At 41.0% G+C, this 26,595-nt stretch overlaps 1 protein-coding gene across 6 annotated transcripts in view; it reads right to left on the bottom strand.

Moving 5' to 3' along the window:
* Window positions 1–26,395, bottom strand: part of ZMYM4 (zinc finger MYM-type containing 4) — a 48,167-nt gene extending 21,772 nt beyond the window's left edge. For 2 of the 6 annotated variants that reach the window (XR_005103045.1, XM_037379438.1), the window contains exons 1-14: window positions 26,084–26,388; window positions 13,403–13,445; window positions 12,463–12,993; window positions 10,820–10,887; window positions 10,057–10,227; window positions 7,194–7,272; window positions 6,383–6,635; window positions 4,400–4,574; window positions 4,071–4,283; window positions 2,325–2,475; window positions 1,559–1,674; window positions 1,157–1,429; window positions 515–665; window positions 78–250 (exon numbers count right to left, since the gene is read on the bottom strand). Coding sequence is in view for 4 of the 6 variants with exons in the window: in XM_037379438.1 (XP_037235335.1) it covers window positions 78–250; window positions 515–665; window positions 1,157–1,429; window positions 1,559–1,674; window positions 2,325–2,475; window positions 4,071–4,283; window positions 4,400–4,574; window positions 6,383–6,635; window positions 7,194–7,272; window positions 10,057–10,227; window positions 10,820–10,887; window positions 12,463–12,993; window positions 13,403–13,445; window positions 26,084–26,125 (2,439 nt within the window). In the remaining 2 variants the exon portion in view is untranslated. Of the gene's footprint in view, window positions 1–77; window positions 251–514; window positions 666–1,156; window positions 1,430–1,558; window positions 1,675–2,324; window positions 2,476–4,070; window positions 4,284–4,399; window positions 4,575–6,382; window positions 6,636–7,193; window positions 7,273–10,056; window positions 10,228–10,819; window positions 10,888–12,462; window positions 12,994–13,402; window positions 13,446–26,083 lie in introns of all 6 variants that reach the window. The other 4 variants (XR_005103046.1, XM_037379441.1, XM_037379439.1 and 1 more) reach the window with 4 other exon arrangements.
* Window positions 26,396–26,595: the final 200 nt, after the last annotated feature.

The following is a 26,595-nucleotide window of genomic DNA, read 5'->3' as shown; positions in this document are numbered from 1 at the left end:
CATAGCTCCTAATGTACAAAAGTTCACTTGCTAACAGGTTGATATTCTAGAGGATGTTATGTGAGAATATGGCTTACCTGGTAAAACAAAACTGTGAATTTAGACATGCACTCCTCTGAGCAAAATTCCTCCATTTTCCCCCCAAAGTGACTCTGGACCTGTTTGGGGGAAGCCTGTAAACAGTAACTGCACATTTTACAGTGATTTCCCCAGTGCTTAGCCAAGTCATGTTTATAGAGCAGTTTACAACCTAAAACAAGAGAAAACAGCAAAAAAACCCATCAATATCAAAATGACATTTGCTCGGCACTTCCAGTTCTTGTATTTAGCTATGTCTGTAATAACTTCTTGAAACACACCATTAAAATGTAAAGTGTGAACAAAGTTCTGTGATTCTAAACCTAAAGAAGTTTTCTAACTTGTAACGATTAGGTTTCTCTTAGTATCACCAATAATTTTAAGGCAAAACACTTCTGACTTGATTTGTCTGAGACATAGCCTTGCCCTTTCTTACCTTCACTACAGAATGGTTTATCTATGCCTGAGAATCGCACTGTCTCCTTGATAATTTTCTCAATTTTGCAGTATTCACACATTGCCATTACACTGCTCCTCTTCTTATATTCGTCACAGCAGGTCTTCCCACAGAACTGGAACATTTTACCCTGCAACACAGCCAGAATGTTTTGGTTTCAATGTTTCACATCCCAGATAATACATTTTAATTGTTAATAAAAATCAAAAGCGTATTTATACCCTTCGTAACCAACAACAGACAACAATAGCAAATAAGTCTCCCCATTTAGCTTTATAACAAAGACAGAACAGTTTTCTGCAGAAAGCCCTCACCAATGTGCTTTCTCCTGGAATTAAAAGGATCAGCTCTGGGACCAAGAATCAGGAATGTGCTTACCTAGCCAGGCAATCATAGGATTTGGGTTTTTTTGGAAGGGTTTTTTTTTCTGTTTTTAAGATCAAATTGCTAGCATCAGTATTAATTTTGATAACAGTTAAACACCACCAAAAGCAGTCCCAAACTCCTCCCACAGCAGCTCATAGTAAGCAACATCAGTACTGACAGACCATTGCATAAAAGCTACAATTTCTCGTGTTTCTGTTGAGAAATATGAGCTTGAAAAGCCCTCATCTTTATTACCTTGTAGTCAAGCAGTTCTGGTTTGGTTGCAAACAATCTGTTACAGTGCTGACACCTGAGTTTTACAACAGGGCGGGCAAAAGTGACTTGCTGGGACTGGGCAGCCAGCCTCTGTAGACCAGCTGCAGCTGAACTGCTCACGGAGCTGGGGGACACAGTCGAGCTGGTGCCACCTGCTGATACCATTGCCCCAGAGGGAATGCTTACAATGACTTGACCTTGCGACAGAGGTACCACTGAGGAGTTCATTCCTGCAGGCTTGTTGAACAAATTCTGCAGAAAACAAATGGAGGAACAGACTTTATTTTACAGTAGGACTTATTCTACCCGACATCCCAGATATTTACACTATCTCTTTATTATTCTGTTAATTCAGCTAAGAAGAAATCCTAGATGTCACACCTGAAAAGCTACTACACAACTGTAGCTGCAAAAATTGCGTATGCTCCCATCTGACATAGCCAAGTGATACTGAGGGTTTGCTGAAGTTTTACAGCTGTTGCACTGAACTTGAACACCTGAGGGTGAAACAGAGAAGAAAAAGTGATTTATGCAACATCAAGTTGTATTGCAGCTAATTTTGCATTGTGCATACAAAACCAGAGTCTGAATGACAAGCCAAGGTACATACAGAAGCCCAAGACAAGTTTCTACAGATTCATAAGCAGCCACCGCAGCTGCAGTGCTTGTTGCTTGCCAGATCCTTTAATTAATCTCCCAGTATCCCTAGGATGTCAGTAAGCATTTTTCTATTTTACAATTACGTTTGCCGAGCTCAATGCAACATTAGGCAGAGGTAACTAAGCTAATCACCCTGGTGAACAAGGGGCAGAACAGTCACAGCGGTGGTATGGCATATGTCCACAGAAGTGGATTTGTCTAGCTGGGAAACTCCCCAGCTGCACTTGCAAGAGCAGAGAATAGATCCAGGTTTTTTATAGTGTCTAAGCTCTCTAAAAACAAAGCTGAAATGGCTGTACTGTCACTGTTAGGTTTATCAATGGTAGAAAGTCCTTATTCCCACCTCAGCACCTACCTTTAAAAAGAAAAGCCATTTCCCACCCTCCCAAAAAAGCCACTTCCCACCCTCCCAAACTTTAAGACAAATTAAGTTTGGATACGAGCTATGTGAAATGATGCTTCTGAAGAAGTAAAAGGATAAACTTACCTGCAGAAGTAACCAGTTTTACTCTATATGCTGACAAGCAGTTAACAGAGCAAAACAGTTCAGTTTTTCCCAAGTTATTTGCGCTCTCTATCATCTCGGCTGAAGATCTCAAAGATTTACACAGTGTGCAAGGTGTAATTTTAGCTGACTTCTGTGGAAACATGCAAATCCATCATTCATTTGAAACTCAGTATTTTTATTAACCTGGAAATTAAATGCTAACATATAAAACGTATAGAAGTGACTGCTGGTACACTTGAAACAGCACGTACTTTACAGCTGTATTATTTATGATGCAGATATACTTATTTGAGTTCTCCAGCTATATTCACACTTTGACCACCCGAGACTTGGGCTATCTCTCACTCAGGGTAAGTGCTACCTTTAGAGGCCAGTTTAAACAGTACCCAGGCTGTCAGGGCGAAGGCCTCCAAGTGCAAACAATGCTACGTGTTGTAATAGCACGTAACAAGCACCTCATAGCAGACAACTTCAACGTTTTTGCTGAGAAGTAACATTTTACTTATCATTTTTAATACATCAGCTCTGGATGTAAGCAATATTCCCATTTAACAGATGGGAACACAAGAGACAGAGAGAAGCAGGTTCCCTGAAGATATACTTGGTAGCAAAATGGGAGAAGAGATATATCTCCTAGTAATAACGACAGTTTTCAAAGACACAAAAAGAAGCCCACCTTTCATAGACGCATTTTCTGTGTTTACAACAGTGGAAAGTTTTTAAGATCTTTAAGTTTGGAAAAAACTTTGAGAACTAGTGCACTACATCATTTTATTATGAGTCTTAAAAATGCACTTAGTTCTATCAACAACTCCTCCAGATCCTCACAGAAGGACAGAACAGAGTATATGTTTTCAGGATTTAAAAACACCCACAAACCCGCCAAAACTATTAGAATGTATCTGACAATTAAGTTGAATGCTGTTTAAAAATCAATTAAAAAATATTAGACTTAGCCTTACAACCTTTGAACGTACTGTATTTTCAGGAAGACTAACATATATGGGGTTTTGGTGTGAGATGCAAAAGCAGCATGAAATCCCTCTCCTTTCCAGCTTATTTAATTTAATTTCCAGATTTCTTTCAGAGGACAACTAATGTTGTAGGTAATTTTCTGGATGAAATACTTTAACCAGATTTTTTTTAAAATTCATTAGGCCCTTCCTGGCCTAAGAGGCCTAAATAATGGGGCAGCAGAGTCAAGTCACAAAATTAAGTTACACTATCTTATCAGAGGGCAATTTTTCCTGAAGTAATTGCATTAAAGTAAGTCAGTCCAAAATAATTGAGCTATTATAATAAATTAAGGTTCTCTCAACTGTTCAGCTCTTTAAGAGGGTCCATTATAATCAAAATTAAAATATTAAAAGTTTAAAAATTAAAATCAAAATGATCAACTAATTTTTACTTTTCCTCTCCACTGAATTCAAATGCTACAATTTAATAGAGAATACTCCGAGAGGGAGCATCTCAAAAGGCTGAACAAAGTCCCTGTGGACTGCGGCTGAGTGGTTCCACTTCTCTCCCACTGGAATCCTCTGGGAACCAGTGCAGCGGTGAGGGAAACAGAGCAACATGTTTGGGCAAAGATTAAGCAGCAAATGGCAAAAGGATTTATCTCAAACCAAGGCAGTAACCGAAATAATCAACTCATAAATCAGGTGTTTCTTAAAACACCCAAAACCTAACGAAAGACATATTTTTTAATATTCTGTCAAAATATACCTGCTTGTACGCCGTCACACATGTTGAACTGCAGAACTTTTTTGACTGTCCCTCTATTTGAAGCATGTGACACTGGCCAGAGCCACTGTAGCAGTATCCTCCGCAATTCTCACAGCAGTTCATCGTCAAGTTGTTAGCCGAGCGGAACTTGGAGAAGCAGGCATCGCTGCAGAGCTTGTGTACAACGTTCTGGTAATTCACTTCGTGTCTAATCTGGAAGAAAAGAAAGAATATTTAACAAGGATAGAAAGAATATGTATGTTCATCCCTGAGACAGCGAGTTGTCCTGACCTAAAGGAAATGCAAATGGAAAAGAAGTTTGTAATTACCACTGCATTCTTCTGGCACATGCTGCACTTCGTTGAAATGCTGTTAGTATGAATAGTAACAATAGGTTTCCTTTTCAGTTCATATGTAGAAAGACAAGACTGGCTGCAGAAATCCTTACTGGAGTTTGTATTGTCAAACTGGGCAGTGATTACATCCTTTGGATTTAGAATGTCTCTGGAAAAAAGAAGAGCAAACAAACAAACAAAGAGGTAACGACTGAATGTTAGTTTCATGTCCACTTGCTCTAGAAGAGGGTGGATTCATTTAATTTAAAGCTTTTCTTTTTGCTGATGTAAGTACCTGACTTACTTTTTCTTTTCCTATTAGGGAAAACGGTTCAGCAGTACATTTCTCAAGTAGGTATTTTGTGCAACATTTTCTACCTGGATTTAGGAGTGGCCTATAAATACATCAAGCTTTATCATCAAATCTTTTCAAAAGGAACTGGGAAAAGATAACTGTTTTGCACAGCCTTTACCAAAAAAAAAATTAGAAAGCAGAATATGTGGAATAATTCCCTTTAACAAAGAAAATACCGATCATAATGGGGAAGGGGAAAAAAAGGGAAACAAAAGGTCACAATTTCTAACCACCACGTAGTTCAGTCCAAACAGCCTGAACTGTTTGAAAGACAGTGTTCTATCTTTCCATCTCTTAGCTCCTATCCACAGTTTTGTTTATTTGTTGCTGTATTTAACAAACTGAACTTTCTCCTTTATTTCTTCTCTCTTTTGAAACAGTCATCCACAGAAAAGCTTCAAAGCCTTTAAGTCAAAAAACTAGAAGGAAACAGTTATATAATTTTCCTTGTTGGAAGGGTGCCTCCTTCTCACTTGTCTTGTCAGAGGTAAGCCGTTTTTTAACAGAATAAATACAAATTACAGCCAAGACTGCTAAACTTTATTACAAGGCCATATCACACTGAGACAGCAAGTGAAAAGAATAATTAATTGAAGTGTCAAGTTTTAGTTCAGTTGACCTTGTAAAACTTAAAAGTAATAAATCTGTGGTTGCAGCATTCCTTTTGTAAAGTAACTTTTGTAACTAAAAATAATACCGATGAATAATTCTCCTCTATAAACAGACTGTAGCACAATCAGTCTGCAAAGTTATTTATTTACCTCAAGTTAGTGGTACAGTAATATGACATCTTAAGGAGCCAGCCACAAAGGTCTCCTTTTGCTAATTTGGACATAATAATAGAAATGGACACAAAATTTTAATAAGTAAAACATTTTTTAGAGTCGAAGATTCGGGCCTGTGTTTCCAACAGGACTGTGGAAAACTTAGATCTTTCCTGAATTATTTTTCCCAAGTAGGCTCCCAAAAGCAAGCCTCGCCTTTCCACTCCAGGCCCAGACAGACAGTAACTGATCTGGGTGCTGAAACCTCAGCTCCTAAAAACTCAATTCCTAATAAATTTTATCTCTCTACATCTTACAAAGGCAGCAGTGACATTATTTTGAAGAGCTAAGACCTACAGAAATCTAAGGTCACAGAATGGAGACAGACTGGAAAGTTAAATTTTTTTTAGAATCTAAGGCCACATCCTGCCTCAAACATATTAATTTACCCATGTTTTATTTCATTTTAGGGATTCAGTAAACCTATTTTCCTCTAGAAGAATTAATACATAAAGTATTTTTTTGAAAATGTACTCTTCGTTAGTGGTTTTGAGAGTGCAACAACACTTAAACATGGCATGAAAATGTAGTAGCTTTTGAAACAGTTTTTCATATTCGGCTTACTTAAATCAAAAAAAGACAAGAGGCACGCTCCACCACAGAGGCTTTTAAATCTATGCGTATGTAAAATCCAATTAATGAAATGGAACTGAAAATGGACAGACCAATTAACAAGTAACAGTATCGGCCACGATTTTTTGAAGGGAAGCATAAACCAGCATGTTTCATAGAACTGAAGCCTTCCATTATTGGCTTGAACATCAATTATTACTCCAGCAAATGAAAACACTGTCCTACTTTGAACAGCTTGAGCAGGTTTTCTTGGTAGAAGCTGGTGGGCGAGAAGCTGGAACAGTGTATCCAGTGAGGCACAGTGTGGAGCAGAAGAGCTGGGTAGAGCCTTTCCTCTGGTATGCCGTTTGCCCCTTCTGCAGGATTTTTTTACAGCCAGAACAGGAAACACGAACAGCTGTGGTTGGAACTGAAGGAAGCATTTTACTCATGCCAGAGGATGCCACAGCAGGCTGGAAACCTGATGACAGCTGTGGAGCTAAAAAAGAAAAAAAAAAAAACCAACCACAGAGAAAACAGAGAGTAAGTGTTACACATGTATTACACTTAATTCACTTCCATGCAGGGGGCATGCACAAAGCTTATGACTTCATTTACGTTGTCAGGGTCTAAGGGAGAATTAAATAGCAGATAAACTCTCCATAAATACATGCCCTGTGCTGGTCTTCTGTATAGTAGGTGCTCTCAACTACTCTTAAGACTGAGAATGCACTTTAACATCCCTTTCACATTCTATTTTCCTATGTCTCAAATATAAAATTATTTCATTATCTCTGAATTTCGTTGTCTCTAAAACAAACTAACTCTTTCTTTTCTTACTGGGGTCAGACATGACAGACAAAATGCAGAATAACCTGCAAAACAATCTAGTTCTTTTTTCCCTACTCTGAATTTCGTTGTCTCTAAAACAAACTAATTCTTTCTTTTCTTACTGGGGTCAGACATGACAAACAAAATGCAGAATAACCTGCAAGACTATTTGCAAAGGTGACATATTTTACAGATTTAAAGAAATATAGTCTTGCCTATTGCTTACCAAGAGGACTGCCACTGACTGAAAATACAGCACTGATTTTCAGCTCCCCTTCCTGAGATTTTGGCTGTTGGCCGTACTCCTAAAACAAAGGAAAAGGAGAACAAATACACACATGTAATAACAGGTTACATGATTTCCATTCTTTCATAACGCTGTATTGAGTCTTAAGGAAGAGAGAGTGTCCTAAGCCGGCTCCAAAGGCCAGGTTTACAGCTGCTGCTGTATGAGCACCACACAGAGAACTTGCTCAGAGGCTGACAGCAACCTACAACCGAGGGTGTCGTGTAGAAATGGAAAAGCACGGCCACCTGGTGTCCACCCCTTTCCAGCTGTATTCCAAGACACCTCAGAATTCAGCCAGACAAAGCTTAAAGAGAAATCTTTGCTTTCCACTCACACATACTTTCCACCTACAAGTGCTTTGCAGTCCTCGCCCCTGTTCTGTGCAACAAGTTTGACCTTCACATTCACAGATGATAATCATGAAATAGACTGGGACCTAGATGGTGAGAAGTTTCCTGTACTTATCCATGAGTTATGTACCCTGGAGTGGTCTAAGGTGAAGCTTCGCAGCAGGTCAAAGCTGGCACTAGAGCCAGACCACCACGGTCCCTGCTCAGACAGGCTTCAGTGAGAGGGGAATAACCTCACACTTTCTACAGGACAAGAAAATCCCTACAGTCACTTGTGGAATAGCTGACATACTATAAATTACTAGCTTACTCCACAGCAGCTATTCACACATTGACACCATGCTTCCTGCCCATGGTCTTCCTAGAAATCTGAACCAGAAAGCAGCTTGTAACACTCTACATGTACATCTTAATAGGCTGAAAATCATAATCTCTTGGAACTACAGAGATGATAAGATTTAACCTACTTACAGTCATTTGAGAGTAGTGAGGCATGATGTCATGTTATGACTGAGCTAAATCCACAGTTGGTGTCTGGCTGCAAGGTAAGCCAATTCAAAAGCACTAAGCAAAATTAAGCTCTTGCTTCTCAGTGGCAGTGAACTGCTCCCTCAGCTTAAGCCATCTCCTAAAATCACACACTAACATCCGTGTCAGACATGCTTAAACTTAACACTTCTCTTACTCCTGCGGAAGAATTACAAGTTTCTATTCCAAGACAACCAAACTATTGCCAACAGGTTTCCCAGGAGAACAGGCAATGGTATTTATTCGCTCCTTATGTGAGCCACCAGACTGAAACACTCAAACCTCAAGGAAGAGAAGCCTTTCATCTGTGTATGGGCACAATGACGGGTTTTAAAGCACCATTTTTCTTAACATTATGATTTAAAAACTAGTTATGTGCAGACATACCGGTTTTTAAGCATTTTAACTGCAGTTTATCCTTAGTCAACACTAGTAAGAGAAGTGGAGGCAAATCCTGACATCAACTGTGCATGAGCAAGCGTAGCTTCCCAGCAGCGTGTTTGGTGAAAGCCAAGAACCTTCAGCTCCAACTACTGGTTACAGCAAGAAATGCTCTTATCTTGCAGGATGCATGAAAAAAACCACCCCCACCCCCATTAATTCCAGTCTAAAGCAAAACAAAATGAACCTCCATCAGTTACACTTTTCCAGCATCAGGCAGAGTTGATAATTACAGGATTTTACTCCAGGAATTAATATTTTGAGCTATATATAGACAGCTGATACTTCAATTCTTCAAGTCTTCACTTTTACTTATTAATCGAAAAGATCTTTCATAACCACAGACACATTGCATTGCACACAAATCCATACAGCAGATGCCATCTTGGGACGACAAAAGAATAGACAGATTTAACTAACCTACACATGGTTTGACATTATGTACTCCTAAGGAAAAATAAAACCAAACGATCTCATGGACACTGCACAAATCAGAAGGGCACTGAAATATGAATAGTTTCAAATATTCAGTCTACTTCTTTATTTTATTAAGCCAAGAGTATTATGGGAAAAGAAGAAAAAATGTTGGGAAAACAGGCCCAGAGAGAAGAGGTTTAGCAGAAGTACACAGACTGATACTAGAAAAACTAATGCCAGCGCAAGAACACCAGCACTCTTGTGTCGATGCAAGTGGGATGAATCACCTTGGCAAGTTTTGCACACCTTTAACCGTGTGTAAAGTTTGGCATGTAACCCCAATATTCGCCGCGAGGAGACAGGAATTGCAACACAGATCATTTCCCTGGTGTCACACAGCAAACCAGTGGCAAAAAGCCCGGTTAGAGCGCAGCAATCCTTGCCCCAGCACCGCTCAATCCATAGGTCAGACTTTCTCCATTTTGCAATTATTGAACTTTTACCTGTATCGTTGTAAAAAATGGCAGTCTTAAATGAGAAAGTACTTAAAGCATACTACAATTGACTTCACTGATGTGTATGTATTTAAATATCTTGCTAAGGTAAGACCTCTAAGTGTTACTTAAAGCAAGAACAAACAATGAACCACTGTGCTCCCAAAGATAATCTTTAAGAGGGAAGTAGCAGGAACAGCACTGTTTCAACTACACATCTCCAACTGTCACTACTCACAAAGTATTCAGTAAAACATGATTTACATTTTATTTCCTAGTGAGACCAAGTTGAGAAAAGCTGTCTATACTGCCACAGATTTAATAATGAAAGTTTAACAGCACTTTGGGTTTTTTCTAACTGAAAAGCAAAACATTTTCAGTGACATGGTAACATGACATCAAAAAGTTGGGTGTTTGGGTTTCATGGTAGTATAAGAGGGAAAAATCCTTCTACTAAACTATGTTCTTCAAGTTAAATTTCGGTCAACAAACCAAATAAATTGCTGAATTTATGTCCAGCTTATGCGGTCAGTTGTCAGACCAAAATGAGAAATGCAATGGGAAACTTACCTCGGAATTATCAGGTTCATCTTTAATTTTGTCTAATAGTCCCTGCTGTGGGGCCATAGCTTTATCATATTCGTCATCCAAAGGCTCCTCCTTAATTCTAATATTTGGTGCAAAGGAATTCCCCAGCTCTTGTCCAATAGATTCCTTACTAGAAAATAGGTAGCTAGACTCCTGAAACAATAATATGAAAAAGAATTCACCCTCCTGCATCTGCCATTAGGAGTTGGGCTGCTGGCAAGGGGAGTTTCTGTTGCAGACCAAAAGAAATTGGTCCTACCACTGGAAGGTGGGAGAAAGGATGGGCAGCAGCTGCTGCCTCTACCTCCCTGCAGCACCCTCTGTCATCCCACCCCCAATCCTTTTCACTCCTCTGGACAAAGCAGAAGCCACCCAGCTCTCTAACTTGGTTGTCAGCAGGGGCATTCGGTTGTTTGGGCAGTGTCTCCTGTTGATACAGCTGTTCCCTGTCTCATGTGAAAAAAAGGCAGCAGGTCAGATGGATGCATCCAGGTCTAGATTCGGCTCACCAGTCAGTCAGACCATGCTGAACATGAAAGTGGCTATCAAAAGAATCCTCAATCCAAAGAGAGGGTCAGCAAAATTTAACAAAATTATATACACTGTTTAAGTAGCAAAGATGTCTAAGAGTCAGAAGATCAGTTTTCTTGATATTCAAATTTACACTCAAATACAAAATACGTATTTTGAATTATTCCAGTATATTGCTGCACTTGCAAAAGTGTTTGAAAGATCTATAGCTTACCCTGAAGTTAGTTTCTGGAGTTTGTGGCGCTAACTGCGTCCGTAATGTTTCTTCTACTTGATTATGAACTGAGGAAAACATATACATTAAATATAAATGAATACAGATTCCAATGCATTTCCTTTACAACTATCTAGAGTCTCATCCTGATCCCCAACCCCATAGTCTGACAGCACTTCAGAAGTATTAAACTACTCCCTTTCTCCTCCCTGCAAATAAGATGGTAATTCTTAAAGAGAACTGACATTTTTTTAGTATTCTATTGGGTCATTATTTTCCCATTCCAGCCAAATGATTGTAAAATTCTGAGGCAAACTGTTCATTCAGAATTTTCTACATCCCAGTGGGTTCTCAACTCTCTCATGTTTTGACATTTAAATCAGAAAATATTTTTCAGAGCAACAACTTTCATCCTTTTTTCTTTTCTTTTCTGTTCTGGTCTTTTGCCTTTCCCCCCCTTCTCAGGAAATTGTAGCTTATGCTTTTTTTAGCATGTGTCTTTTAAAAATTCTGGATTTGCCTGGATAATGAATGCTGCCTATGAGCATTGCTGTTTCAATTACTGGCTACTCTACCTGAGGCTGCACAGCTTTCAGCCACAATCTTATAAATATAGGTATTTACAATTTTCTGAAATACGTCTCTTGCACAGAAATATTCTTTACTTGCTACTACCTGAAGATATAAGTAAAGAGCCATCTTTAATTCTTCTTTATTTTAAAAAATCTGCATTGCTTCTCTATCATTTGTGCAACCCAGAAGCCCTGATTTTAAAGATGCTGTTACTAAACATACAAAGTTTAAATATCAGAATTGTAAGCTGTGAATCTGAACAAGTAGTCAGGAGGGTCCAACTTGTCAGCCAACCCTCTCTCCATACAGTCTTCTGAATAAACTTAAATCGCATGTTCCAGCTGGGTTATTCCTAACTCCTTCATTTACTGTCCTACTGTCACTTTCAGAGCTTGGGGAGTCAAAAACAAGTGTGTGGGCAGCAAGACTACTGGTGACTGTCAGGCTCCCTCAAATGAGAAATGGATTACATGCAACCTTGGTTCTCTCCATGTTGGCTGGACGAAGTCCAAGACACAAGTATCTGAGAAAGAAGGAGAGCAGCCTCCCAGGAAAAGCAGATCTCAAGTTACTCTCTGGCTTACTTCTTGCAGACACCAATACATTTCTGGCAAGCCTTTCTGTCATGCTACTATCAAATGCATACTGCTTTAAATACGTATACATTAATGAAGAACTGGCACCTTGCTCAAAAAAAAATCTCTCCTGACCATCAACTTAACCTAAACTTCACCATCTTTTCTTTTAAGGAAGGAAAACCAAAAGGAAGCTTGAATTGTCACCTAGCTTGGTTTAGTAAAACCACAACAACAAAGCGTATGTTGACGCTTTGAAACAAGCTGTGGAGGATGAGACTCCCCCCCCTAAAGCTGCCAGACCCTTCTGCAAACCCTAGTACTCACAAAGAGTTCACCATATTTCAGGGTTCTTTGTAAAATGCTTCCCTACGTGCAGCTATGCATATTCTCTTCAACAAGATGATGTTTTTAATAACTAGCCCTATTGCTAATTTCTGTCTAGTTCTTTGTTCCTCTTTGCTGGGTAGCCAGGTCTACGATGTCAACAGTTACCTGCTTTGTCAAGAAAACTGCTTTTCAATCTAGAATCCATATCTTTAGGGATTTTTTCCAACCGTTTTTCACGTTCTTGAAAATGTCCTTCTCTATTCTTGTCCTTCGCTGAAAAAGTCTCTTTGCCATTATCTCTTGTTATGCTAAAATCTTTTCGAATTGATTTAAATACAGGGCCCTGCTCAAATGGTGAAGCAAGATCCTTTTGGATTGCATTCTGAATCTGAATTTCTTTTTCACTGTCCAGTTCATGTTCTGTAACTCTCTTGCCCTCTTCCAGATGGTCTTCATCATGAATCGCTGAAGAAAGAGTGTCTTTTGGAGTGAAATTTTGATCATCTTCATTGTCACTCCCAACAACAGGTATGCCTGCAAGATCCCCAGAGTTCAGAAAATAATCGTCATCATCATCATCCAGCAGTGAGTTTTCAGATCCTGTTCGATTCTGTATTCCATAAGATAAGCTGTCGAGGGCAGGTGTTAAGTTATGGTCAGCATCCTCAGACATTTCTGCATCCAGAATTTCACCACCTAGGGAGAAAAAACCCACAGACAGTCAGAAAATTCACCAAACTTTATGCATAACAAAGGACAAGTGTTAAGTGTCCTTTGCTAATGTGTCTGAGGCTGCAATTTCCTGAATACTCTTAAGCCTTCTTGGCCCAACATTACTAATAAAACATTGCTGACATAAGAAACAGTTCTGTCCCACTCACCACACAGTGAAGCAGAAGCTGAATTGAGTAAAACTAACCAAAGAAAGAAAAACAATTAACTTGCAGTTCACCTCATTTGTAACACTTGTGCAGAAGGCAAGGCAGGGAGGGAAAAAGTAGCAAGGGCTACGCGAAAGGCAAGATAGTCTTTTTCAGCAGCAATGACACTTGTAAGAAATCTTTTGTGAAATGACAGCCTTATATAAATAAATAAAAATACTTACATTTTTCTGTAATATCAAATACCGCATCAGACTTCTCTTCAAACTGTAAAAAGGAAAACACTGTGTCAATATCTTGGTCAGCTCCCATGTACTTTGCTAAAAAATACACAGTTAAAGCAAAAACCAACAAGGACCACAATTCCTCCTCCTTCCTTTCTGGCCCCAAGCAAAGTTCTATGAATTAAGACTATTACATTACTGAGATGTCACATTTACCCTAACAAATGCATAAGTACCTATCAAAAGCACACAATAAAAATTTAGAATTAGCGTTGCTTCCCAGGGAAGGTGGAGGAGAGAGGGCAGTGAAGGGAATGTCAGAATTTTCACTTCTACATGCGATACTTGCACCAGCTCAAGATCACAGGTTCTGCCCACTTTGACATGCTACGAGCCTTCATTTCCTCTGAATGTTATACATGGAAAAACAGCACATACAGCTTCCACTGACGTGGGCTGCACAGACACAAAGGTTTCATCTCTGGAAGAAGGAATGTCCCCTTTCCAGGAACAGTGAAATGCAATGCTTAACTTCCTAACAGTAACGAGACAATGAGCATCAGTATGAGCGTAACCAAAGAAGAGCCAGGCTCGAGTGCTGTACAAAACATCCATTTACATTAAATGCTCCCTGACAGATGTTAAAGTCGATGGTATGCTCAGATACTGTCTGAAGACGTATGCGCACTCAGCATAATTAAAGTTTCCTTTAGAATGTCCAACTCATTAGCATCCTTCCTTTCTGCCTAAAAGATAACAGCAATTCATTTAAGTCATCTCTCCTCTCCCTGCATCTCTAGCTCTGTGCTTTCTTTTCTGGTAGATCCTGCTCACACTTCAATTCTTAAGCCATCTTAAGGAAAGTAATGGGATTTCATAGCAAAGGGATGATCTCTAATTTCATTTAACTCAGGCCATTTAGTTGATAAATCTGATATTCCACAGAACTGTGATGGGAACTATCAGTTTGGTAGCAGCCAGCTCCGGGAAAGGATGACAACAGATTGTCCCAGCAAAATTTGACAGCAAAAAGTCCGTCAGTCTCTTTCCACTATCACTTGCAGGTCTACAAAGACAAGTTACCTCCTTCAGCTTAACACATGGAACAGCGAGGACCTGTCTTGCAAATATCAAGACAATTTGATACTGCACCAAAACTTTCCAGCTTCTCTTAGCAGATAGCTGAGGCTGGAAAAGTGAAATGCAGAACCAAAAGAGAAAAAGAAAAAAAAAAGTTACACTTTTTGACAAGGCTCATGTGAACAAGGAAACACCTTCCAGGAAGGTTTGCATTCGGCTACTTCTATAATCCCGGGAGTGTCTCCAGAGATGCAAGTTTAATGTTGATGTAGAAGTCCACTTGTAGTCAACTAAGTTGACACTAGCGTAAAATTAATCTCCATAAATATTGGATATACTTGGTGTTGATATCAGTTGCTGAGAACAAGGATAGCGGTGGTGTACTGTTCTTACAGAAGAACAGAAAAAGGAACTTGTTGCCATTTGATATTACCAGATACGAAGCCTGGGGAGGCAAAAATGATAGCCTAGGTCCTTTTCTCTATGCGGACCTTCCTTGATCCTTTGCTTGCTTCGTATCAGTAATGCTCTTTCTTCTCCAAAAAAGTCTCAGACAATTTGCTGGCAGGGCGAGATAAGTTTTCAGTTGAGATGAAGCATTAGATCATCCTTTCCTCGAAGCAGGTTTGTATCAAAGTAGTTCTTTAAGTCCTTAGAGATCGAGTACCTGTGGGAAAGTATTCTAGGTTCTACCGCAATCCTGCTTACCTTATACATCCGAACCCTAGGCACTCCTCCTTCTCTGGTGGTAACAAATCTTTTAATAATAGGGGACAAAACCAGAGATGCTGTTATTAGGAAAAGAGTATGTTTTGCAGCCTGGACCCCTCCAACTCTTTCATTCAAAGAAACGACAACATGCAAGTCAGCACAAGGGACCACCTGCGAGAGCACATTAGGGACTACCATAAATATTTTGGACAAGTTGGAAAACATTTACAAGGCACTTCCCAAGAACAACGTCATCCTAGGGAGAAAAAAAAAAAGCCCTATTTTGTTTCTTTTCTCTTCCTTTTTTGAGTCTATCAAAATAAAAGATCATCTTGAGCATTTTCTTCCTTTCAAAGGTTTTAGTGTGCGGAGGAAGATCTGTGTCTGTGGTCAAAAGCTTCCACTGGAAGTATTTATAAAACAGGAACTTCAGCATCTGATAATACCAGCAGTCTTATCTAAGCCACCATCTAGTTTCTGACGGTAAACAGCAACAGAACTCCCACATGGTGTAAATCCAGAGAGAAAATTAGGGGAAGTGTTTGTAGGCTTCTGTATGTGGATACAGATGTATCTACATACACATAAATATCTATATATCTATCTCCTGATAAATTACTCATTCCCTAACAGTCTATAACCGGACCATGCTCTCAAATGAGGGCTCATATACTTTCTTCTTGAATTAATGTGGGGTATTCTCTCAATTAAATACGCTTCTATTCCTTTCCTGAATCCTGTTACAATCTTGTTTAATGCCATCTCAGGAGGAAATTTTGCATATCAATAGTTACATAAAAATATATCACCTTAATCATTCATGTAAGTTGGCTTTCACTGGCTTATGGTGTTGTATTATAGAGAAATGTAAGTAGAAATGCCCAGCTTACTATTTCTATATTATTCTATAACATGTCTGCAAGGCAATTCCCTCTCTCACCAGTCCTCATACCTCCTCCTTTGATTAGTCGTCAGCACTCTTAATTCCTTTCATTTCTTCTGCTCAGATTTTTTAAGATTTGGTGATTAGTGGAACAAAAATACTCTAGAGGCAAACATGAAACTGATTCACCAGATGGCATCTCCTATGGGTCATTTTTGACAGATCTAAGAAGAGACACCTCAATATCCCAGATTAAGTCCTAAATAACTACAGAATGGAAAGTATCAGGAACAACAACAGTATTTCTGTTAAAATACTCCAGGCTTCAACTCCTGAACACAGTCCTCAAAACGTACTTGCAGTTGTAAAAAAACCCTCAAGAATGTATTTTAAAGCACCTTTACTCAATCATTTCGGTTAATATTTTGCCAGAGAATAACTTCATGATACTTATTGCTTTTAAGTAGTGAGCATTCCTTAAGAGTTTAACACAGAACAGTTTAAGTTTGATATTAGCAAAATTAAATGTTTTACAATGTATCTTTCTTAGTGACCCTGTCTCATTAGCTAGCATTGTACACAAAGCAATGCTCTGTGTACTCAGGTTGTAATAAATAAATAAATGAAACAAGAATATACAAATGGTGACAAAACAATTAGGTATTCCTGGAAGCAATGTGTTTTGCTTTAAATTAACTGCTCTTTATATAAAGACAATACTGCTTTTATAAAAAAAATAAAATATTTCACTAGCACTAACCCATCTTTGCTTGGAGCGGGTGACAGAAAGACACTGTCTACACTTTAATACAATGCGCTAATCTGAATTAACCAAAAACCCGTTTAATACTTTAACACCATTCAAAGTTGCCATAGTATCCATAGATCAAACAACTAATAGATTATTTTCGTGCAATATAAAGGGAAAAGCTGCCTGCAGCTGCAACCTTGTTTTGTATGCAAAATAGAGAATTTCTTTTAAAAAATAAACAAAGCAACGGAACAACTCCACATACACAGGCACGTATCTTTCTAGCAAGCCTTCTGAAGTTTGATCCTAGGTTTTACTGCATCCATAAGCAAACTGCAGGAAGGAGGCAGATGTTAAGAAAACTGCAATTAAAAAGTCAAGCACGATTCTCAGTTTTTTCTCTGTGCAGCCTCCTTATCCCTATATACATACCATAACCCCCCCACTTCGGAATTCATTAAACTGATAAGGAAGAACACCATTTAAAAAGGACACCAAAAAAAAAAGTAATTTAAACTGTCATTGCTATTCTTGAACCAGGTGCAGTGAGCTCAGGAAGCATTCCCTGACCTTTTACACATGACACCCCTGGAAGGGATGCCAGGCAGCCAGCCAACCGCGCTGCACCTCTGCTACGGGAAAACTCCACGACACGAGCAGAATTAAGCAGCAGGTCTCTCCCGGAGCTGCTTTCCACCGAAACACGGACAGACCTAACGATTCGTACCTTCGGAGCACCTAAGGAGGGAAGAGCAGAGGGTAACAAAGAGCCAGCCTGCTGCAGATACCTGCTACAGGAAAAGAACCACTGCGGCAGGAAGGGAACCCGGCGGGGTCAGGCGAGCCATAGAGCTCGGCGCGGTGTGCCGGGCTGCAGAGCCCCCTAGCCGCCCCGGACCTCCGTGCCGGACAGCCGCCCACCCCGGCCAACGAGTGGCCTGGCACCCAGGCACCCCGGCTGTCACCCTGCCACCCCGGCTGGCACCCAGGCACCCTGGCTGGCACCCCGGCTGGCACCCCGGCACCCTGGCTGGCACCCCGGCTGGCACCCAGGCACCCCGGCTGGCACCCTGCCACCCCGGCTGGCACCCAGGCACCCCGGTGGTTTGCTGGTGGGGGGCCGCACATCGCCCTGCATAGGTGAGGATGGGAGAGGGAGAGCGCGCGAGCCTGGCAGGTTTTGCGAGGGGTGTCCTGGAGGCTCCCCTGGGCATCTGAGCCATGCCCCGGACTTCGAAAGATGATTTTAAATCTAATCTAAGGGCAATTAAATGGATAGTATGATGAGTGCTTTTAAAGGCAAATCCCAAACAATTGCCTATACATGTAAAAAGACAAAGGCAGGCATTTTTCAGCTTCTTGTGGCTCCCCATCTTCCTGTTCAAGAAACACAGTTTTACCTTCCGTCTCACTTACTTATGCATCTCCAATTCTGAACTTTCAGGAAAGAAGGTTTAGGCACATGCTGCTACCGTTTCATTTGTCCATTTTTAGAATCACCAGAAATCAGGGGGAGTGGTTCAGCATGTTAGTGTATTGCCCCTTTCTGTCCCCAGGTTCTCCTGACATTCCTGAATGTGCTGAATATTCATGGCCCAATTCCAAATAAAGCCCCTGTCAACCTCTTGGTTTCTTTATCCACCACACACACAGACCCACAGACACAGACACCCAGACACACACACAGACACGCAAGCTGCAGACTGTTACCAACCTACATGACGCCAAGTAGACGAGCCTGTCAAACACACAGAAGTTACAACGTGCCTTACTTCTTCTGAGTGTTTGGTGGGTTTAATCCATACCTATAAAAAACAGAGGGGGGGGGTCGAGCCCTTTTCCCATCCACCCACAAACCCACGGATTTCAGAAGGCAGCAGCTCCACACGGGATGGCTTCACCTTGCAATGGTTTTTGCAAAGACACCAGTTTGATGTGCTGATCTGAAGCCTGCTAGATGTGTGGGCTTTGCAAATTAACAAACACACACAGACACAAAAAACATCAAGCAAACAAACCAAGACATCCACAGTAAAGGCTTTCTTAAAAACAACTTCCCCTCAAAACCTCACGCCTGGCTATGCACTGAACTTTTCTGCTGCTGGTTAAAACACTACAACCAACTGTTGACACTAGGATTTTGCTTACACTAAATCTGTAAGATGCAATAAAGATAATTCCTATTTCTCACAGCCTAAATCAGAGAAACTAAACTGAAGTTAGAGGGATGTAATAATCACCAAAATCAGAGCAGGGTCCGTATCATAACAATGTATGTTTCTGCTGTGATACTCAGCAAGTAATTACTCACAACTAAGTATTTCAGTTCACTTACATATTTCAGCATCCCACAAGAAAGACAGCATTTCCCAGACTACAAACATACACTTTTGGCCAAAGCTTTCAAAAGTATAGCTATTTAGAAGATTATGTTCTGCAAAGCATGCAATCCTTTTAATTCCGTTTAACTCAGAAGCTGAGTAGCTCATTAAGAAAGAGCCATCACCATGTATTTTAAGGGAAAGCCAGTCCACGTAATACAACTAAGAAGCAATGAAACAGGACCAGTACTATAACCTCGGAAGGATCCCTTACTCAATGTCTCCCCCAAGAGGATAATTAACCATGTTAGTAACTGCTTGCTACTAGTTCTGCTACTAATGGGGGGTGGGGGGGGGTGGGCAGGAACCCCAGCTCTCTGTAAATAATCTTTAAAGAAAAGTGAAACACGTATAAAACCTAAGTCGTCTGCTTTTCATTATGATGCGTCCTCAGAAACGAAGCCTACAAGATGGCTTTGCATGCAAATTGGGAAAATTTACAAATTTAGCACCTTCTGCTTGTTGATAAACACAGCAGGGATTATCAGCCCTCCTTCACAGAATGGTTTATATGTTAATAGGCACGCACTGGTGAATCACCTCATCTACCATTAGGTCCTGCAAGTCTTTTCCCTTCTTGTAAGAGTTTGTTGCCAGCAACAACAATTGATGGTGAAAACTGGAGAGCCTGTATGTATATTCAGTTCTCTCTATTTCAGTATTTCTGTCCTTAAAGAGAGAAAAGCAATCATGTGATCCACTTTAATTTTCACAGTACCTTCCTAACTCTGGCTTCCTTCATGCCTATTCTGCTTCTCTTCCACATTCCTGTACAGCTCTACAATTTTCTCCTCTCCTGCTCTTATAAAAACGGGCATTTGTCTCTTTCAGGTGGCTACAATTCCAGTCCTGTTTGTAGTTGTTGCCCTGGTTGGCTTCTATTTTTTTCCTTTGCTATGAAGAAGTGGTCCTTACAATAGGCAGCTTAGTTGGATGTTCCACCTTCTTCGCACATATTATTACAAGTATCCAAGGCTCTTCAGAATGAAATGCCTGAACACCTGTAAAAGCAGGCAGAAAAAACACTAGTACTATGTGATCAGAGCTCTCAGCTAAGGTCCTGTGTGATTGCTTCATGGAGCACTCCAGAACTGCCCTGTTACACGAACAAACAAGACTGTCCACACAGAGCACCTGCAAGGACATGAACAACGATCACAGCCAGGCAGTAAAAAATACTGACCCACGTCTGCTTGATTCTTCTGCCTGCAAAGACGTGATGGAGGTAAAGCTTATCTTATATAGGCATCCTCCTCCCAGTGAAACTTTTTAAAAATATATTTAAGCAATCAATTTAATAAGTTTCAAGATAGCAGGAATTTTGCCAATAAACACACAAAAGTGTAATTTTTCCATAGAGCACTGTAACAATTCCTACCAGGCTAATATTAAACATAATCAAGACCTGTTAATAGTCTGCATTAACTAAACTGTATTTCATAAAAGCTTTCTTGAGCAAATAACAACACTTATTAATGATTAAATCTCTCCATTTACTTTTTAGACTGTTGTAACTAATACCAAAATTGAAAAAACTACACAAAAGTTACTCAAAAAAAATAATAAAAGAAAGCAAGTCCTCCAAAATGCCTCCTGTAGGAATAACTCTGTACTGTTGTGCTAATTCTGTCTCAGGTTCTTCTCACCTAAATTTAGACAACTAAACATTAGTTTATTAAGCTAGTGATTCAGGTCTCCTCTCTTTCCATTGGAAATTAAGAGATACCTGCAGCAGCAATTCATCCTGCCCTGGACTGAGCAGATGGATCTTTCAGAGATTCCCATCGCTTACATTGATGGCAGAAAGAGTCCAGAGCACCTGGGTGAGACTAGACAGGTATCTATTTTGTGGGTACAGCTTATAGCATAAAGAGCGCAAACGGAAAACTTTTATTTCTACACTCTCCACTAGGAAAGTAAACCCAAGAATTTCCTACAACTCTTTGTCCTCTATTTCTCACCTAAAATACAGCACAGTCTGCAAAGTCCATTTCAGCACAGACACAGCAGAGCAATGCACAAAGGCAACTTCACGTTGGTTGCTAGTTCAGAAGAGTCCAGGATTCCTGCACTTTGCTTGTGCTCTCCTGTGCCATCTTCTGTGTGGAGCTTGTGCTTTCTGACCACCACTGTGGACAGCAAAAGTCTAACACATAAAGACTGGGGTCTTTAGTAACTACTAATCCCGATGGCTCTCAGATCCAAGTACTTAGCTAACTCAGGACCAAGACTCAAATTTTTTTATATTAAACTTCTCCAACTTCTTAGAAGTCTTAGAAGACTTCAAATATTTTTCTGAATCTGGACCCGCTATCAAAAGGGAAAAGGACCAAACGTAAAATTTAAGTTTTCGTTTTGTTACCAAAAATCTGCTGTAATAAACTTTGATTAGAATGGTAACTGATTATCATACATTTTTTACTAAAAACTTCAGAGGTATTAGACACAACACACTTCAAAAATTTCTAATGTATAGGTAAGCCCTGTAATACTTCAAGCTACTTTTAAAATTAAACAGATCTAAAGCAGAGAGCAAATATGGTAACCAAAGCTAAATAAATTACCACCATTCTTCAGCCAGTATTTACAGAAAGGACAGAATACATCATGCAATTTTTTGATCAGTTCCATCTCAGTAAAGCACAGCTACAGTCTTTTAAACTTTCTCTTGCCCTTGAAATTTCTGAGTAGAACTTCCAAAGAACCAAAGAAAAAGAGTAAGGTAATACACACCATCTACTCTAGGTCATGAGGTTAGCACCGATCTGCAGCCTGCTCGACACTTAAATCGGTCTCCCTTTTCCTGATATGGTTCAAGAGCAGCTCGTGATAGCAGATTTCAATCTCTTTCAAACTCAGATGTCACATGGGTTTTGCTTCAGCCTGGTATGAGCTTCTAGAAATAAAGTAACTGCTCCTGGGATCAGCAACATCCAAGGATTAGTTTATCATGGCCTCACACCTAGAGCATTCATGAAGCACTCTACTGATCCCTTCCAATAACAGAGTTCACTTTATCCTGAAGTTATTTTCCCAGATTGACTCTTGCTCACTCTCTTTTTTATCTTTCCACTGGACAACTAATTAAAACCCCCAACCTTGCGGGTGTACTCTACCCATCTCCCTCTTTTGCCCCTGCAGAAACACTTTTTTTTTTCTATCAAAGAGCATAAAGCAGAATACAGGCTAAGATGACAGACACTGAGAGCACACACGATTCTGCTAACACGCCCTTGATGAAATATTCTCTGCTGGAGAAGCTTTAATTTGAAGAGTTTAGATGATCATAGAGAGTAAGTGTTAAGAGCAAAAGCAGGAGCGAAGTACAAGAGCACTGCTTTTATGCTGTTATGGCACTTATAAAATGGATGATGGAAATCATCTGAACAGAGTCAGTCACTGACACAAAGCCTTGAAGAAAGTTCACTAGATAAAGCTTGCTACAAGACTCATTTAAGGAAAGGCCAATGTGAATTGGAATGTCTGGAAGGAATAATGGGGATACAACAGTCATTAAATGAGAGAAAAGTTGAGATAACCACTTCAAGGATGTTGGGAGTGATTTCAGAATTAATTGTCACTATCCTAATCACACAAGGGGCCTTGAAGTAAGCATAAAGAGCTTACTTAACTTTCCTGTATTTTATACAACGTGAAAAGTCCTAATGCAAAAGACTGAGATCCATTATGCTTATTTTTAGAATTCAGAAGGTGAATTCAAAGATTATAACATCAAAGCATCCTTTGAGGGATGCACAAGCCTTTGCAGAGAAATGTTTTCATTGTCTTTGTACCATTCAAGAGGAGTTCAGTAACAAAACTTTCTAAATGTGATGACCTCCTTCAACGTTTACTTAAAGCCATGCAAAATTAAAAATCTTTTGCAACTGTTTTGTTGATGTAGACACTCAGGTGTTCACCTATTCACACCAAATTATTTTCCAAAAGCCCAAGTCTCAAATTTCAGTAGTTAACACTGTACAGCTCCAATTGTTCTGTCTAGTTCAATGGGTTGACAGAGTATTGTAAATAAATGATCAACCTATTCAAAATAGAAACTGTTCAAAACAATGATATTATACACAAAGTCAATTTGCCACAAATATTTTTATAAGCTAAATAAAAAACCATACAAGCATACACCTTTCAAGTTTATATTTATATTATTTAATAAGGATGAAAAGTTGAATATGTTGATATATTTTCCTCAGAAAATACACGTTTTGATTTTGGACAGAAATTAACCACCTCTAAAATAAGAACTTAACCATAAAAACTTTGCAGATACTATTAAAAAAATCAAAGTTAGACAAACTTCTATGTTAATCTTACACTGGCAAAACCTTTCTTTTTTAGTTTGTTGCTCATTACTGTGGATTGAGCTAAAAGATGACAATTGCTTATCAATGGGATTCGAAAACTGTCAGTTTCAGTATATATGCTTCTGGAATTGCAGAATTTGCAAAATATTTTAATATTGAAAAGAAAAATTCTGAATATACCAGCACTTCCGAAGTTCCCCTCGGAAAGAATCATTAAATTAGTCTTTTTTCCTATATGAAGGAAAATAATTTTTTATAAGAAATGCTCATTATTCCTTAGGCACAGGATTTCGAGAAGTCCATCATCATGTTCTCCTGTAGAATGGGAACTAGTCCACTAAGAGGAACGGAACATGCAGATCTTGCAAGACTTCGTTAATTATGGCTTTAATGGAAGATCCAAGTATGCTGTATTTATGGTATGCTAATCTCATTCTTTCCAGGTTCCATCATTCCTTCAAGCAACCAGGAGGGATTCACTTCTCCTCATGTTCCTCAAGAACATCTTGGTGCATAAACTGGTTTTGAGATGGGGAGGGAGATGAGGAAATTCACCTCCCTGACTCGGAAATTACAAACTGATAGAACGCAGTGCACTGGTGCTACTATTTATTTTTAAAAATCTCACTGGAGCCTTTCTGGCACAATTAAGATTAACCGATTAACCTGTCAGACTTGGGACCAGGAAGGTATTTTCCTTCAAGCTGGATTGGGCAAGTTGTGTTTCCTCTTTCCTTACTTACTTGTCTGGGGCAACTCCACTTTTCAGGACCATCCCGAAACTTTACCGAACAAGTTCTCTGCTACTGCAGGAGCAGAGAACATTATCAATGCCAACAGCACAAAAGGCTTTCCATAATGTACAGGGACAAGTGGAGCAATAATTGATGGAGACTTCTTGACTTACCACCTAGTGGATAACTGGCCAACCAATAGAGAAGTAATTTTTCCTAAGACCAATGAAGATGATACTAACTTGATGATACTTTCTTATTCCTTAGCAGATAATTGGCAAGCTTGAGAGGAAAAAGAGCAGTCTTCCTTTTTTTTGTGCTGGTAATGCCAGGTAACTTGACAGATGAATTGAGCGTATCAAGGCAACGAGCATGAGGAGACCACTAGACACCATGCACAACCTCTCCGAGCAACCTGTTCCAATACTTGACTATCCTCATGGTGTAAAAGTCTTTCCCTATGTCCACTAACATTCAATGACTAGGAATGAAGTTTAAGATTCCTTAAGTTATCGTCCTACATGTAGCCACTTCCCTTTAAACTTTTTGCAGACAGCCAAAATCTCGATTCCCCCAAAAGACTTAAACATTTATGTAATATCTGTGAGCAATTTCGCAAAATTGTTTGAGTTTGCTCGTAAATCAGTACAAGTGTCTGAAAGATACGGGTCTGAGTCAATTCAGTGACGATGGTCTTTTCTGTAACTGCAGAGTAGCCAAACAATGTCTGCGCAACTCCTCCAATTAGACCCTGGAAGGTCAACTGCTCTGTTTAGCAGCAATTAATTTCACCACAGTCACAAGTTTCACATTCCCTGAAATAAATTCAGCAAATTAAACTTCTCCCACATACAGGAAAGGAAAACCTGAGCTATTGTCCTCATCTTTCTCAAGGCTGGAGAATGGGAAAACTTCTTCATCTTTGGGAAAAGGGAACTGGACAGCTCCGTGTCTTGCAGCGGACTATGGACTCTTCCACGCAACCACAAATATGACTTGATCTCATTGCGATTGGAAAGCTTTCCAGCAAAAGTTACACACATGCAGGAAAGAGGACTTGACTTGTTGCAAGATTATTTTGAGCGTAAAAGTTAGCCTCCCTCAGTTACTTCACAGACTACAAGGTGTGGGCCACAAAGAACCTTCCTTTTGGTTAAAAGACAATTTCTTCAAGTAGATGAGTGTGCCTACTGCACTTACAGACCAAGCTGTGGCAACGAAGGACTGAGCCTCAGGATTTGTGTGGCTAATGGTACTCACACAACGGTTACAGCCCTGGTACCTAACAACGGGATGAAACTGCCATCTTGACTCACTATGGCTTGATATGGACAATTGAAACAAATTTTAGAAGAGCAGCAAGAACGCCGTGTTTTAAACAAGGAGACAGCCAGTGATGATGGATCCTAGTTAGCTGTAAGTTTATTTTGTCAGTGACGCCAAGACGCTTCTGAAAATGATGTCTGGACGCTCTCCTTAAGAAGAGCTAAGCGAACACTAAGGAGCCCTTGAGAGGCAGCGTGGCTCAGGCCAGAGGGGACAGCGCTGCTGGCCGGCCTGGGGCGAGCAGGCAGCTGCGACGCGGGCCCGGGCTGGAGGGGTCCCCGCACGCCAGGTCCGGCCGCTCGGCGGCCGCCGGCCCCCCCCCGGCCCGGCGGGGCCGCCTGTCAGGGCCCTGGACAGCGGCGGGGGCCGCGGCGCCTCGCACGCCGCATCCCCGCGGGCCGGCGATGCCCCGCCGCCCGGGCCGCGGCCCCCTCCCGCCCTGACCCCGCCCCCTGACCCCTCCCCTTGACTTCCCCTCGCGCCCCCCACTCACCCTGGCACGGGGGCCAGGCCCCTCCTCCTTGGCCTCCGCCATGTTGCGCCCCCCCTCAGCTGTCCCAGCCCGGGGCTAGGGGCCGGGGGTCACTCCCTCTCAGCCTTCTCCCCCCTTCGGGGGGCGCCGGGGGGACGCTCGGCGGGGTGCCTGGGCCGGCCCCGCGCCGTGCTGCGGTAGGAGGGGGCTGGCGCGGGGGTCCGGCGGCTCCCTCAGGGCGGCGGGGGGGCCGGACCCGCCAGGCCGCGAGCCCTCTTAAAGCTGCAACGACAAGCCCAGCGCGGGGCCGCAGCGCGCATGCGCCACGCGCCTGCGCCCGGCCGCGTGTCCCCGCCCCCCGCCCCCCCCACCCCGCGCAGGCGCGCGGCCGCCTCCTCAGGGCCGGGCTGGGTGGCTGCCCCAGGGCGCTGGGCCCCGCGGGGGGGCCGCGGGCCAGCCCAGCACCCCTCACCTTGGGCGGGCTCGGGGTGGCAAGCGCCAGGCTCGCCCCAGGTCCTGGTGGGCCTCGACTG

Source organism: Falco rusticolus, chromosome 3 (genome assembly GCF_015220075.1).
Source record: "Falco rusticolus isolate bFalRus1 chromosome 3, bFalRus1.pri, whole genome shotgun sequence".
Taxonomy (NCBI): domain Eukaryota; kingdom Metazoa; phylum Chordata; class Aves; order Falconiformes; family Falconidae; genus Falco; species Falco rusticolus.
This window is presented reverse-complemented; position numbering and strand designations above follow the sequence as displayed.